A 14,555-nucleotide genomic window follows, 5' to 3' on the forward strand; every position below is an offset into this window, starting at 1 on the left:
ACCTGTTGTAAGACCATGAATCTGATGTTAAGTAGTTGTCCTTTGTGGTTCATAAGTATTTTTCGATGCTTATTTATATATACATTAGACAATTGGTTTTCCTGTTTGAATTGTCATAAACATATTAATTTGGGGTCCCATATATATTGCTGTTTGGTGTGACCCAAGGCTTAATGTGGAAGACTGTACTTTGAACTATAATGATTTACCTTTACAAACTGTGACTTGGATGAGAGAGTTGTCTCATTAGGACTCATACTATATCTTCTTTTTTTTATATATGAAGTCCAGATTTCTTAATATACTACAAAAGTTGTTTTGCAATTTTTCTTATCTATTTATACTTCAGGTTGTCATTTAAAAAAATGTGTTTTCAAATCATTTCCTAAAAAAATCCCCATTGTGAGGGTTTATAGCAAATTAACCCACATACATTTTTTTGTAAATTGAAGTTAATTTTTGCTTTTACAAATATACAATAAACATAAGTACCATATCAGGATGTATAAATATAAGTTGTTGATATTTACAGGTCCTTCAGACACCCCCGACATCAGTGTTATACCTGAAAGTCAGACAGAACTAGTTGTAAAACCTGGTGATTATTGTAATATAAATAAGTATCCAAGCAGGCCATTGGTGTATACTGTGTACTACAGACAGTCACATGATAGTATAAAGTCATGTGATAATCAAAGTAAGTATCATTTTAACAAAATAAGGTGAGAAATACTATAAATTGAAATTATTTTATTGTCTGATACACACACACAAATCTGCATAGAATTGGAATTGATTTTGATTTTTCTTTAACAGCGTTCTTACAAAAAAGAGTTGAGGCCAATATTAAAACAGGAGGAATAACTTTGGAAAATTTAAAACCATCCACCAATTATGTTGTGTGCCTGGGTGTGACTAGTAATGGTGGTGATGAAGAAATCAGTGACCCACAGATGGCCTTGACATTATCTACAGGTAAAGAATAATATAATGATGAATGCATCTAAGGATGTTTTACAAGTTTTTTTTGTCATTTTAAAAGTGGAAAGTTGACCAGAAACTGAAAAATTATGACAATTTAGTTTGTACAATGATGTTCGAGATACAAAAAGAACATGTGGTATGAATACAAATGAGACAACTCTTATCTTAGCTGACTAGTTAAAAGAAATTAACAACTATTGGCCACAGTATAGCCTTCAACAATGAGAAAAGTTCATACAGCATATTCAGCTTTAAAGTCTCTGACAAATGTAAAACAATTCATAGGAGAAAACTTATAATATATATATAGAAACTAAGATAAAAGAACACTTCATTTTTATTAAGTACAAACATATCTTATAGATAAGTAAATATTCCTCTCTGAGATTAGAGGACAAAAGTGGCATGTAGTCTTTACTGTAGAAAGTGTCATTTCCCCAATGATTAGTGCTGAAATTAACAAGAACATGTATCATTATAACATCCAATTATATGGCAAAATTTCTGTTATTATGTATATCATGGACTTTTTAAAGTTCATACACACACAGAAGTATGAGTGAAATTGCAATCTTAATTTTCTTTGAATCATCAAAACTGTGTCATTTCTCAGTCATTTTTCATTGTAGTTAAGACCATATACATGTACTATAAAGTTCTGCATCAAATCTTTTGTACAATAAAAACTTAAAAACTTTCTTTGCAAACTTCACCTGTATTTCAATGGCCCAGTAACTGATTAGAATCACATCCCATTGGGAGAAATCAATTCTCCTAATCACACGGAATGTTCACTGTAACAACCTGGTATATCAGAGGGCTGTATGTATGTATGTATGTACTGGTAAATGCCTCCAATATCCGAAGAACCCCTCGAAAGCTGCGAGGGTACAGTGGCATCCATGTACACTCCCTAACGAGATTAATGGAGATGTGTCACTAACGTATATTTATACGACAATTATTTTTACAAGGACAATCAATCCCCACCCAATTCAACACAAAGGGAGTGCTAGGACACCAGGAAGACTGTTATTGTGGTGGAGGAAGCCGAAGTACTCGGAGAGAACCACCGGGCCACTCGGTGGAAACAGACAAACCAGAGAGATATCAGAAGATTGATCTCCAGTTCAAAGTAGGGACACTTTGACCAACCGAGGCCCCCAACGTACCCATTCTAGTTTAAACTCCGGTCTGGGTACCAGAGATGTGTGTGAGAGGGTGAAAATTACCCTTCTAATGTACTGATATTTTTAGCACCCCGAGTGAGAATCGAACTCGGGACCTTCAGCACTGTAGCCATCGGTCTTAACCACTAGACCACGAACTCACATTCTTAACCAGCTGTACCAACTGGTTGGTAAGCATTTGGGTTTCTTTAGATTTTCATTATTTTCCAATGATTAAATTGCAATCATAGGGATGTTAATATTATATCAAGAAAAGTTTGCTCTTAGATAATCTCCTTGGTCAAGACCCTATTGTCTTTGAGTCTAGAAATAATTCTAATAGAGGCTAACACTTTTATCAACACAGAAGACAACCAAAGACTCACAAGTTTTTAGTAGAATACAATTTTTTTTTTTAGATATCAAAAATACTTCAGGCTAAAAATCTTAAATAAATCAAGAAGGGGCAATAACTCAGATAATATGATTAATTGTACTTGGGTTATACTGTAGCAAGAAAGTGCAAGTGTCAAATTTATTTTCATATCATTTTAAATTTTGATTTGTCCTGTTCAACTTACTGTGTGTGTGTCTTTTTCTGTGATTTATAGATTGATCCCTTGGTACGTTTCATTGTTTACAATTTAGAATCTAACACCATTATAACCTTAATTTAGTGGCATTTTATTGTTTGATTTTTATGCCCCACCTACGCCAGTAGAGGGGCATTCATAATGTTTCCTGGTCTATGCATCCATTTGTTCCTTCCTTCTTTCATTCATTCATTTGTCCATCCATTTGCCCGTCTGTCTGGCTTCAGGTTTAATATTTTGGTCAAGGTAGTTCTTGATGACGTTGAAGTTCAATCAACTTGAAACCTAGTTCACATGTTCCCTAAAATATGATCTGTCTAATTTTAATGACAAATTAGATTTTTAACTGCAATTTCACAGTCCACTGAACATAGAAAATGGTAGTGCGAGTGGAGCATCCATGTACTATGGACATATTCTTGTTTATTCTTCAATTATATTTAATTTAAATTTGTGTCCTTAAAGATATTGAATAAATGCAATAAATTTTACTTTTTTTTCAGATACCCCTTTACCTGTTGGAATCCTAGTTATGTTAATTATAATTGGTTCAATAATATTAATACTTGGAATTCTAGCTTGTGTATGGTAGGTTTATACATATATTGCTATTTATTTGTGACATCTTTTAGTCTTTAATTGGATACACATTAAATCCAAGATGGGAAATAGAAAAACTTCAACAGTCCTTGATATCCTGTTCTGAATGCTTTAAATGAATGTCCCTTTTTAACAAAGTTACCTAGTCCAAAGGCTTATGAGCTTATTTCTCATATTGCATTCATAGATCGTCCCCTTGCCTCCTGTCAATGTTTTAAGAAAACCTCTAAATTGAGAATCAGCCTGTTAAGACCAGACTTGACCTCAATCAATGGTTGTTAAGATTAAAGTTCATATACTATGATCATGTCAATTGTTTAACATTGCTGATGTTCCTATGTTACAATCAAGGGAGTCTTAACATAAAAATTTGGGTACAGACGAAAGACTGGGGTTTAACAAAAACCTACCCTTTCATATAATAATTTTTGCATTCAAGAAAAGGGACCTATACCAGAAGAACTGCAATATCATTAGTAAGACAGTGTGCAAACTAACTTTTATGATGTATACGGGGCCAGTGAATTTCATATTGTGCAATAGCAGACCAACTTGAATCCTGAGTTAGTATGAGTATATGATATTAAAGGACGATTTTTTAAAAGTTTAATCTGTAATCTTCTGATTTCAGGAAAGGCTGGAAAATTTACAAGAAACATGATATCTCCATCAGTTTACCAGTGATCAAAGTAAGTTTTTTTAGCCCATGTATATTTTCCTTAGCAAGTTGATTTTTTTTCTCATCAACTTATGGTTTTGTTTGTACAAAGTCCTTTCTTCAAGGTTTTCATTTGAATTACTGTTTGACATCACAAATTTTAGGTGGCTTAAGTCTAACTGACTATGCGGTATGGGCTTTGCTCATTGTTGAAGGCCGTATGGTGACCTATAGTTGTTATTGTTTGTGTCATTTTGGTCTTTTGTGGATATTTGTCTCATTGGCAATCGTACAAATTTATCTTCAATTTTATATAATCACATCTTGTAGGGAGAACAAATATTTCTTTTTAGATAGTGATCATATTGTAAAAAAATCATAAGTGTGATGAATTTGTATCTAAGGTTAGATTGTTGACATTACGGTAGTTATAGTTCGGCCAGCCTTAATCTATGCATTGTATATACTTTAATAAACCATAGAAAAGAATCAGATGTTTCGCGGGTAAATCTTGGGTCAGTTTGAATGTGAAGGGGTGTTCCAAAGGAAATTGTCCAAACGAGTAACGAGACTCTTTGGTAGAACACCCCTCCTTCAAGAATGGTACAGCTATCATTGGGTATATAAGCAGGAGAGATTCATAGCTCAGGGTCGGTTGTCATAAGTCTACTGGACACATAAGACCAAGGTTCGTTGATATTATATTCGAGATCGCTGTCTCGTATATATTAGATATTATTGTATAGCAATATAATATTTCCGACAGAAAGTAACCAAAAGTTAGCTTGCAATAAATTCCAATATTGCACTAGTGCAATAAATCTTCAAAATTCATGTCGTCATCAACGACAAAATCTTAGTTTAAACCAATTTTTACTTTCAAATATTATATTGCTATACAATAAAAGGGTCATTGCATGAATATTGGGGAATATTGTCCTCGTAGAACATATATTGCACTCACAAGCTCGTGCAATATAAAATTCTACTCAGGACAATATTCCCCAATATTCATGCAATAACCCTATAATATTTCTATGTGTAATAAAGAACAGGTCGGTGCCTGTTATAAATACGGACTTGTACATTGTACCGTATAGGACAAGTGTGAGTCTGTGTGACCACCTTGTAAAGTACCTAATTTTACCAACAGAACAAAGACAAGAGTGTACACTTGCAGGTACATTATTGTATCAAGAGGACAAGTTTGTACCTGACCCAGGGCAAATTTGTAATAGTGCAAATTTGTACCAGTGTATATATTTTAAGTAGAATTGTTTATAGATAGTTTATAAGAGATTGCAAAGATTAGTTGTACATATTTTGGTTCATTGACGTTCATTTATGAATAAAAATTATTTGTTATATATTTTGTAAATAGAACATTTTGGATCCAGTATCAAACTGGTAACGGACCGGTTCTAAAATAGAAATAGACACGCTTACCATTATATTTAAAAAATAAAAAAATAAAAGTGGGAGAAATATTGTTTGCCCAGAATTTATATCTTATATCAGGTTGATACAGTTGAAATATAATTAGATTGTTTTGTGACATGTATCCTTTTCCATGCCCAAAGAAATGTGGTTTTTTTTCATTTTGTTATGTCATATCACAAAACTATTGTCACAGGAAATTGTCATCACAAAGAAAAGAGAATCTGTTGGAAAATAATATACCACAATTTACATTCATTTAAAGATAATTATCATAATTTGAAATAATGTTAATCTGTTGACTGAACAACATGGTACATTGATTGAAGATCTCAAGAGCTACATTAAATATTATACACCTTATCAATAGTTGAAAACTGTCCCACTTGACCCAAGAATATGTCCTGTTTGAACTATTGACGTCATACAACAATCACTGTTCTATTATGGCATCATATATTTTCTATTATGACATCAGATATTTTCTAATATGACACTAAAATTTGACAGGAACTTTTGTGATGTCCAGTAATGCAAATAGTAATAAGGTGTATATATGGGTATGTGTTTTTTTTTTACAAAATTCTGAAATGTAGTCTTGATCCAATGAATAGGTTCATCCAAAATGTTAAAAGTTTTAAAATTATTTAATTATAATATAATGATATTTGATTGTAATAATGTGTGAGGTGATATAATTTTCAGCCAAGTCCCCAATACATACCTGTACCGGTAAGAATGATCAGAATGTAGCCAGTTCTTATCTTAAGCTTTATCTAATGGAGATTCATTATTGTTTGTTCGGTATCTAATTTTCTTGATTAAGTTGGTTTAGACGAACCAGTAATTTAATGCTGAGTTCACACATAATCCAATTTAATTTGCATTAACTAATTTGAATTAGTAAAATTCGCATTCGAAATGTCAAACGTCAATTCTTTTTCGAATTTACTGTCATTAGACGACTTTAACTTTTAATTCAGATTAACAAAAATGTATTTCTAATGCCAATTAGCCAATTCCAATCAATTCAAATTAGAAAAGAACTCGATTTGAATTCAATTTGAAATTAAAGGTACGTGTGAACGAGGTATAAATATTTAATAAAGAATTTACCTGCACGTTTGTATGCACACTTTACTAAAACTACTAAAACCACTGAATCAATTAAGGAAAATTGGTACCAATGGAAAATAAATGAATCCACTCTACTGTATTCTATTCTGCTTGAGTTGAACTTCTTATATTTGAGCAGTTTTCTGCTTGAGTTGATTATCTGATATTTGAGGTGTTTTGGTTTTTCATTTTTCAATTATCATGTTGTCTGTAGCATAGTATTAGTATTTGTACTATTTGTTTACTATTCAAAGCTTTCACTTATTAAACATCTATACATTTTACTTCTGCTCTGCTTCATACTAATAGTTTATATAGAAATAACTACTTATATGTTGTGCCTACTAACCATATAACATATTTTGTTTCTAACTTCTACATTTCTATGTAGACATATGTGCACATATTATGTTGTACTTTTATATGAAAAAAAAGAAGACTTAAAAGTTTAAGATATTTTAGATAGGCTAAGTATATGAAGAAGTCAGCTCAAATAAGTCAGTATTGGTTATCCTAACAGTTAATGTTAATTATCAGTAATTATTATATCAATTAAAAGTTGTCTTGATTAATTAATGTACCTAATGTATTTTATATCATATGTAATTTTTTTTATTTTTTATTTTCAGAGTACTGATATAGAAAATCCGGTAAGATTCAAATCATTTCATATTTATATTGTCATTAGTGTAACTACTTATTAGTCCTATGACATCCCTAAGGACACATTCCCTGTCAGTAGATTGTGCTGGTCACAAATGTGTCCATGCTTGTAGTGTATGCCCTTATATATTTCAGTTATTGTTTTTTTGCCTGTGAGAGAGCTTTCACATGTTTATATCTTTATTGTTTACGATGTTGGGATGTATTGATACTCATCCACGCCTGCTATTTTTTTTATTATTGCCCCCTGCTATGGTTTTTATTAGATTTCTTACAACCACTGTTTTTGCCCTGTGTATGTTATACATGTCAGTTTTGTTATATTTAAGTCCATACGTCGGGCCTTTTATTACAGTTTTTGTAAGAGTTCTTTACTGCACTCCTAATTACTCCCTATTCCGTAACTGTGATCCTCATTCTATGTTACAACCTCCGATCTTTTGTATTGATCCTATAGCTGCAAATGTTTGCACCTGTCCTAAGTCAGGAATCTGATGTACAGTAGTTGTCGTTTGTTTATGTAATATATATGTGTTTCTCGTTTCTCGTTTTGTTTATATAGATTAGACCGTTGGTTTTCCCGTTTGAATGGTTTTACACTAGTAATTTTGGGGCCCTTTATAGCTTGTTGTTCGGTGTGAGCCAAGGCTCCGTGTTGAAGGCCGTACTTTAACCTATAATGGTTTAATTTTTAAATTGTTATTTGGATGGAGAGTTGTCTCATTGGCACTCACACCACATCTTCCTATATCCAGTAAGAATATTTAAAAAAAAAAAGGTTATCCAAACAAACTGAAGAATAATAATTAACTTATACATCTTGAATTCTAATAAACACATACATTTTAGAATTCTTTAAATTTAAACAAATCACAGTTAAATATCTGAGGGAGGTAATTTAGAGCATGGAGAATGTGTCTTCAGAGAAAGACTTGTAAAATGTGTCCTTATGGATGTCTTAGCACTAACAATCAGTTCTTTACCACTTAACTAGTATATATTTGTTTAGGGGCCAGCTGAAGGATGCCACTGGGTGCGGGAATTTCTCGTTACATTAAAGACATGTTGGTGACCTTCTGCTGTTGTTTTTTCTATGGTCGTGGTTGTTGTCTCTTTGATACATTCCCCATTTCCATTCTCAATTTTATTCTTGATTTTAAAACCATGTACTTTTACAAAATGACAAATTTAATGGTATATATGATGGGCTATTTCCCTTATTCATCTTACAGTGACTTTTGAATTTGTACATGGTTAAAACAATCAGAAAATAGTGTTAATTGTACTCTGTCCATATTTGCTTTTAATATACACATGGTCAATCCCCACGTGAAAAGTAAAATCATAAAAATACTGAACTCCGAGGAAAATTCAAAATGGAAATTCCCTAATCAAATGCCAAAATCAAATGATAGAACACATCAAATGAATGGACAACAACTGTAATATTCTTGAAATGGTACAGGCATTTTCAAGTGAGAAAGTGCTGCACTTGAATTATATGAAATTATGAATTTTATTATTATCCTTAGTATAATTTATTATTAATTAGCATTAGAAAATATTAAAAATTATTTTAATTGCAGAAGGAAAAAACTGGGGGATCATCGTCTGATAGTGGTGTGTCTGTGTCCGTTCATAATGAAATTAACGTACAGGACGGAGAGTTCTCAAATCAGACAGGTATTTCTTCTCACAATCTACAAATATCTGATTCTAACTTTTCCAAGGATATTGCCAATGACACGTTGGAAAGTAGACCAAACAACGAGGAACTAACAGAAAGTCAAAGTGAGGACAAAGTTGAGGAAAGGGACAGAACTGTGAGTAATGCAACGGATGGATATACAGGTACCTTTAAATCGTCAACAACTTCAAAGTCAGGTACCAGTAATCATACCAGTACAACTAATAGTAGCCGCATCAGCAGACCAAAACAAAAGAGGTCGTCTGTTATGGACCATTTCGGATCAAAAATAAGGGAAGAAACTTCCAATAGTTCAAGTATACTTGTACCCTTAATGGAAAAAAATAGTGCAGATGAAATAAAGAACAAAACCGAATTCGTTAAAGATTGGATAAGAAAAAGTACTGAAGATTTACATGATTCCAATGATATTCAGTTACAAACCTTTACACCAGAGACAAATCAAGGTCAAGTTGAAAGTTATGTAGAAGTTGCTGCTGATGGATCTTTAAAGTCAGATAGTGTCAATCAAAGTTCAAACCATAGCAACAGTAACCATAGCAACAATATCTGTAGTAACAGCAGTGGTTACACTGCTATATCAGATATCATTAATCAAAATAGTAGTAACCACAGTGACAGAAGCAATAGTATAGTGAAATCAGACAACTGTAAATCAGAGAACGAGAATCCTGAAGTACAATGCTCAATTCAGACGGAGGAAAATCGTCCTTTGTCATATGTGCAATCAGACAATTTAACCACAAACTCCACAAGTGTGAATTCAGGAGAAAAGGACTCCAATCAAATCGGTGAAAATTCTCTCTCTTCATATGTGCAATTCGATATTTTAAGTACTTTTTCAGAAAATAGTAATGAAGGTTCAAATACAAGTACTCCTGCAGTAAAGATAGACACTTCATCCTTGAATTCCACATCAGAAAAATTTAATGAAGGTTCATTCACAAGTAGCCCTGCCATTAACATTGACATTTCATCTTTGAATTCCCCTTTAGAAAAATGTAAGAAAAGTTCAAATTCAAATACTCATACAATAAACATTGACAATTCTTCATTGGAAAAGTGTAGGCAGAAAAACATTCAGAACAAACTATTGAACCAAGATAAGGTTGACAAATTTGTTTCCACCGATTCACAATATCTCCCACATAATAATATTCAGTCATTGACAATAAAAAAGGCCAACAATTTATCAGACAATGAGGATTTACCGCAGGATGAAAGTTCTGGTGATATTTCAAGTAGTGTTTCTGATTATTTAAAGGCAGGACAATGTGACACTAACTCAGGTTCAGAACAATGTGACTCCAACTCAGAACAAATCAGTAGTTACACATTACTTGATTCTGTTGGAGAAAATTTGTAGTATTGTGTTTTTGTCATTTGAAAGATATATAAAAGGGAGATAATACAAATTTTGTAATGATAATTATCTCCCTTATTTTATTTTTATTTAATCTCAAATAGTTGCAGTATTTGCTAGATGGTGCTTCTTAGATGTACAGTTTTTTTATACACCTGTTTAAGGGATGTATTATGGTATACCTTGAATTTTAATAAATATTATATTTATGTTTCTATGTAATGCGGTAGGTTTTTTTTCATTAAAAATGGTGGATTTTCCAGTTTTCTGACAAAATTCAAACAGATTTACAAATATACAAGAAACTTTTGAGAATTGTTCATATCTATTGACATGAGCTCCCATCGTTTTTTATAAATCTAGATTTAAATTTCAGAGTATTGTTGGTCTTTTTTAATAAAATAGGTGATTTTCCAGTTTTTGGACAATAACTCAAAACAGTTGTACAAATTTACAAGAAACTTTTGTGAATTGTTTATATCTAGTGACATGAGCTCCCTTTCGATTTTTATAAATTTTAGATTTTAGGTTTTTGAGTAATGTGGTCTTCATTAAAAAATGGGGGAATTTCAAGTTTTTAAACCATGACTCAAAGTATACCCTCACCAGTTTTCATGAAAATTTGTTGAATTGTTTATATCTATTGATGAAGCTCCCTTTCAAATGTGATTAGTTATTTAACTGTATTCTATGAAGTAGCAACAGGTGCTCATGACACAGCTGTTTATTTTATATTGTGTTGTTAGTTTGCTATTGCACTGACATATTATACCAAATATGTATTTTCAGTTTCATCTTTTTGACTTAAGCACATATATTTTCTCCTCAGTACTTATTTTAGAATTTTATGTTGATGCAATAATAGCAAGCTTTGCACAAAATATAAAATAGTAGTACTACTTAATATTAATACTCAGCTAATTTTGAATGTTTGTGTCCTGCTCTGCAGCTATAAGGGTAATGTGAATGTGCAGAATTTCTTTATCTGTTAAAGTACATAAGTAGAACACTCTGATTCACACTTCACATATTAGATGAAATAAGCTATTATCATCTTTATCACACTTCACATATTAGATGAAATAAGCTATTATCATCTTTATCACACTTCACATATTAGATGAAATAAGCTATTATCATCTTTATCACACTTCACATATTAGATGAAATAAGCTATTATCATCTTTATCACACTTCACATATTAGATGAAATAAGCTATTATCATCTTTATCACACTTCACATATTAGATGAAATAAGCTATTATCATCTTTATCACACTTCACATATTAGATGAAATAAGCTATTATCATCTTTATCACACTTCACATATTAGATGAAATAAGCTATTATCATCTTTATCACACTTCACATATTAGATGAAATAAGCTATTATCACTGAATTGGTATATTTGAAAGACAGGACTATTATCGAAACAAGAAAAAACAGGATAGCAGATGTTTATTATTTTCTATTCAATTACCTCACAACTTTAATAAACTCAGGACAATTAATGGCTTGATATATTGTGGAAACTGCCTTTTATTCATTGTCAGTTTTTGGATTACTGACTGATATAGTTTTTTATTCATCATTTCAACATTTTGTTATCCATTCTTTTACCAAAAAAGATTTGTATAAGCTTTTGTATTTTTATAGGTTGTATATAGTTTTTCTTTCAGGAAAGCTCAAAGGGATATTTGGTCAGTTGGGGGTATTTAAGAAAACTACACGACAAGCTTATGATTATATTATTAAACCAAGCTGCCATGGAATATCTCCATGACAATGACATAATAATATAAAAGATTGGGTCTCCTAAGTTATACTGCCTTGAATATTACATGTTGATGATCAAATAATATAGTTTATTGAGATGTATATCTTTACTAGTAATGGTATGAGTTACGTTAACAGTCTTTCATACAGTGTTTTCTTTGTGTATGGAAGATAATGTTATACTATTAATTAGTATAAAATACATTTTAGATATTAGATATGTTCAGTCACAAATTAAACATAAGAAATTCATACACTTTCGAAGTAAAATTAAATATACTGAATTTTAGTCTGATTTAGCACACAACTTGATTTTATGGTTTTTATTGACCATCATATATATTGATGTGGTGTTTATATTAGTCAACCCACAAAGAAAGACACCCCTACGAAATCTATGTATGCTGTTCAGTGTTGAGGTCCATATTCTATTACATGTTTTGTTGTCTGTTGTCTTTTTTTTTAATTGTCCCTTATTGATTTACTGTTTTATTTACAGCACCTTAGAGTAATTTATATTTTTTCATAAAGGGCACTCTATAAATTTTCATTATTATTATTATTACAAATTCTCAGGTCAACACAGCTTTGTTTCCACTACTTTATTGTTTTTAATGTTGTATATCTTTTCTATGATGTATGGATTCACCTATATGTTAACAGTTAGCATGACTTTTTTTTCAAAATATATTTCACTAATTATGTTTATCTGTTCTATAATATGGCTATCAAAAGGTTTAGAGAACCAAATACATGTATACAAAACATGACCAGCATCACAATATTCAAGCTTGATGCCCTAACACATTCAAATATGCATATTTATATTTTACACAAACATATCAATAATTCTACTTTTATACTGTATAACCATTTACCTCCATGTATGACCAGCAGTCCATTACTGGGACAACTTCAACTGTAACATGATGTCAGGGCAGTCCTCATTTGTATTCTAATACTATGCGAGACCTTAATGGGTAGCCAAGCTCGTTGACACACCCTCAAGGAGTTGTCAATCTCGTCAACATACCCTTGAGGGTAGTCAATAAATAAAGGCAACAGTAGTATACCGCTGTTCAAAACTCATAAATCCATGGACAAAAAACAAAATCGGGGCAACAAACCAAAACCGAGGGAAACGCATTAAATATAAGAGGAGAACAACGACACAACACCGAAACGCAACAGCACACAGAAACTCGTTAACACACCATCAAGGGCAGCCAAGCTCGTCAACACACCATCAAGGGTATAATCAAGCTCGTTAACACACCCTCAAGGGTAGCCAAGCTTGTTAACACATCCTCAAGGGTATTCAAGCTCGTCAACACACCCTCAATGGTAGTCAAGCTTGTCAACACACCCTCAAGGATTAGTCAAGCTCATTAACACACCTTCAAGGGTAGTCAAGCTCGTCAACACACCCTCAAGGGTAGTCAAGTTCGTTAACACATCTTATTAGTTGTTATTACCAATGTTAATTCAACTGATCGGGCGGAGCTTACGTTTTAATTTGCATAAGGACAGTCTATTTCAAGATGTGTGTGATAAGGATGATTAGCGTTATAATTATAACTGATTTCTAGTCACCTATCAGTGTCATCAAAGGAATTTACAAAACAATGACTGGACACTTCATTGGTGAGTTTATCCTAAAACACCCATACATTGATGGACTGGTTTATTGTGAGCGAATCGGTTAAACTCCGCCCAGTCAAGTGAAATAAATCCAGTAATACCTGTAGGATATCTTGTTTGAAAATTTTGCAATTACTTTTCTTTGTTTTAAATTGAATGATTTTGAGTTTCAATCCATGGTTTCAAATATACAATTGTTTTAGCAATACAGATATTATTCTGAGATACAACTTAAGCTCTAACTTAACTGTTGAAACTTTTGACAGTTCGATCTCTTTATCCTATTGAGCGGAGCTTAGCACTTCTCCCAATAATATCAGTGCAATATATGTATCATAAAGCGATCCTGAAAACTTCACCCGGTAATGAACTACTTATGTAACTCCATGCATTGTCAATTGTAAAGATTGCAAATAATAAAGCATTATACTTTTTTTATTCAATAAATATTTTTCTATAACAAGTTTAAAGTTGTAAATAAATGTTAGAAATTTGGTGGTCTATTGTATGGTGGCATACAATGACCGTCCTTCATTCTTAAAATTATATGTGAATCATACAGAACGGAGATCCTTTATTGAAACGAATTCTTGAAAAAAAAACTCATCAAAGATACCATGCTATCACCAAACAACCCATATGCATCTCATATATGTCCCAGTGGATTTGAAATTAAGGATACTACTGATACAAGCAGGACGTCTTCTTACCCAAATATTTTCCTCAATGTGCCTCGATAATTTATGCATCCAACATTCACGTATTTATTTGCTGTTTCTGTTGTGGTTTCGGTTGGATAATGAATTATGTCTTATGGATTGTATTCAAAATGCCTTTCAATATC

At 32.0% G+C, this 14,555-nt stretch overlaps 1 protein-coding gene across 1 annotated transcript in view; it reads left to right on the forward strand.

Annotated features, from left to right (window-relative positions):
• Nucleotides 1–10,294, forward strand: part of LOC134705990 (uncharacterized) — a 36,793-nt gene extending 26,499 nt beyond the window's left edge. The window contains exons 13-19 of the mRNA XM_063564706.1: nucleotides 533–697; nucleotides 817–975; nucleotides 3,250–3,334; nucleotides 3,978–4,035; nucleotides 6,147–6,173; nucleotides 7,187–7,207; nucleotides 8,807–10,294. Coding sequence (XP_063420776.1) covers nucleotides 533–697; nucleotides 817–975; nucleotides 3,250–3,334; nucleotides 3,978–4,035; nucleotides 6,147–6,173; nucleotides 7,187–7,207; nucleotides 8,807–10,294 — 2,003 coding nt within the window. The remainder of the gene's footprint in view (nucleotides 1–532; nucleotides 698–816; nucleotides 976–3,249; nucleotides 3,335–3,977; nucleotides 4,036–6,146; nucleotides 6,174–7,186; nucleotides 7,208–8,806) is intronic.
• The last annotated feature ends 4,261 nt before the right edge of the window (nucleotides 10,295–14,555 follow it).

Source organism: Mytilus trossulus, chromosome 1, assembly GCF_036588685.1.
Source record: "Mytilus trossulus isolate FHL-02 chromosome 1, PNRI_Mtr1.1.1.hap1, whole genome shotgun sequence".
In the NCBI taxonomy this organism is placed as follows: domain Eukaryota; kingdom Metazoa; phylum Mollusca; class Bivalvia; order Mytilida; family Mytilidae; genus Mytilus; species Mytilus trossulus.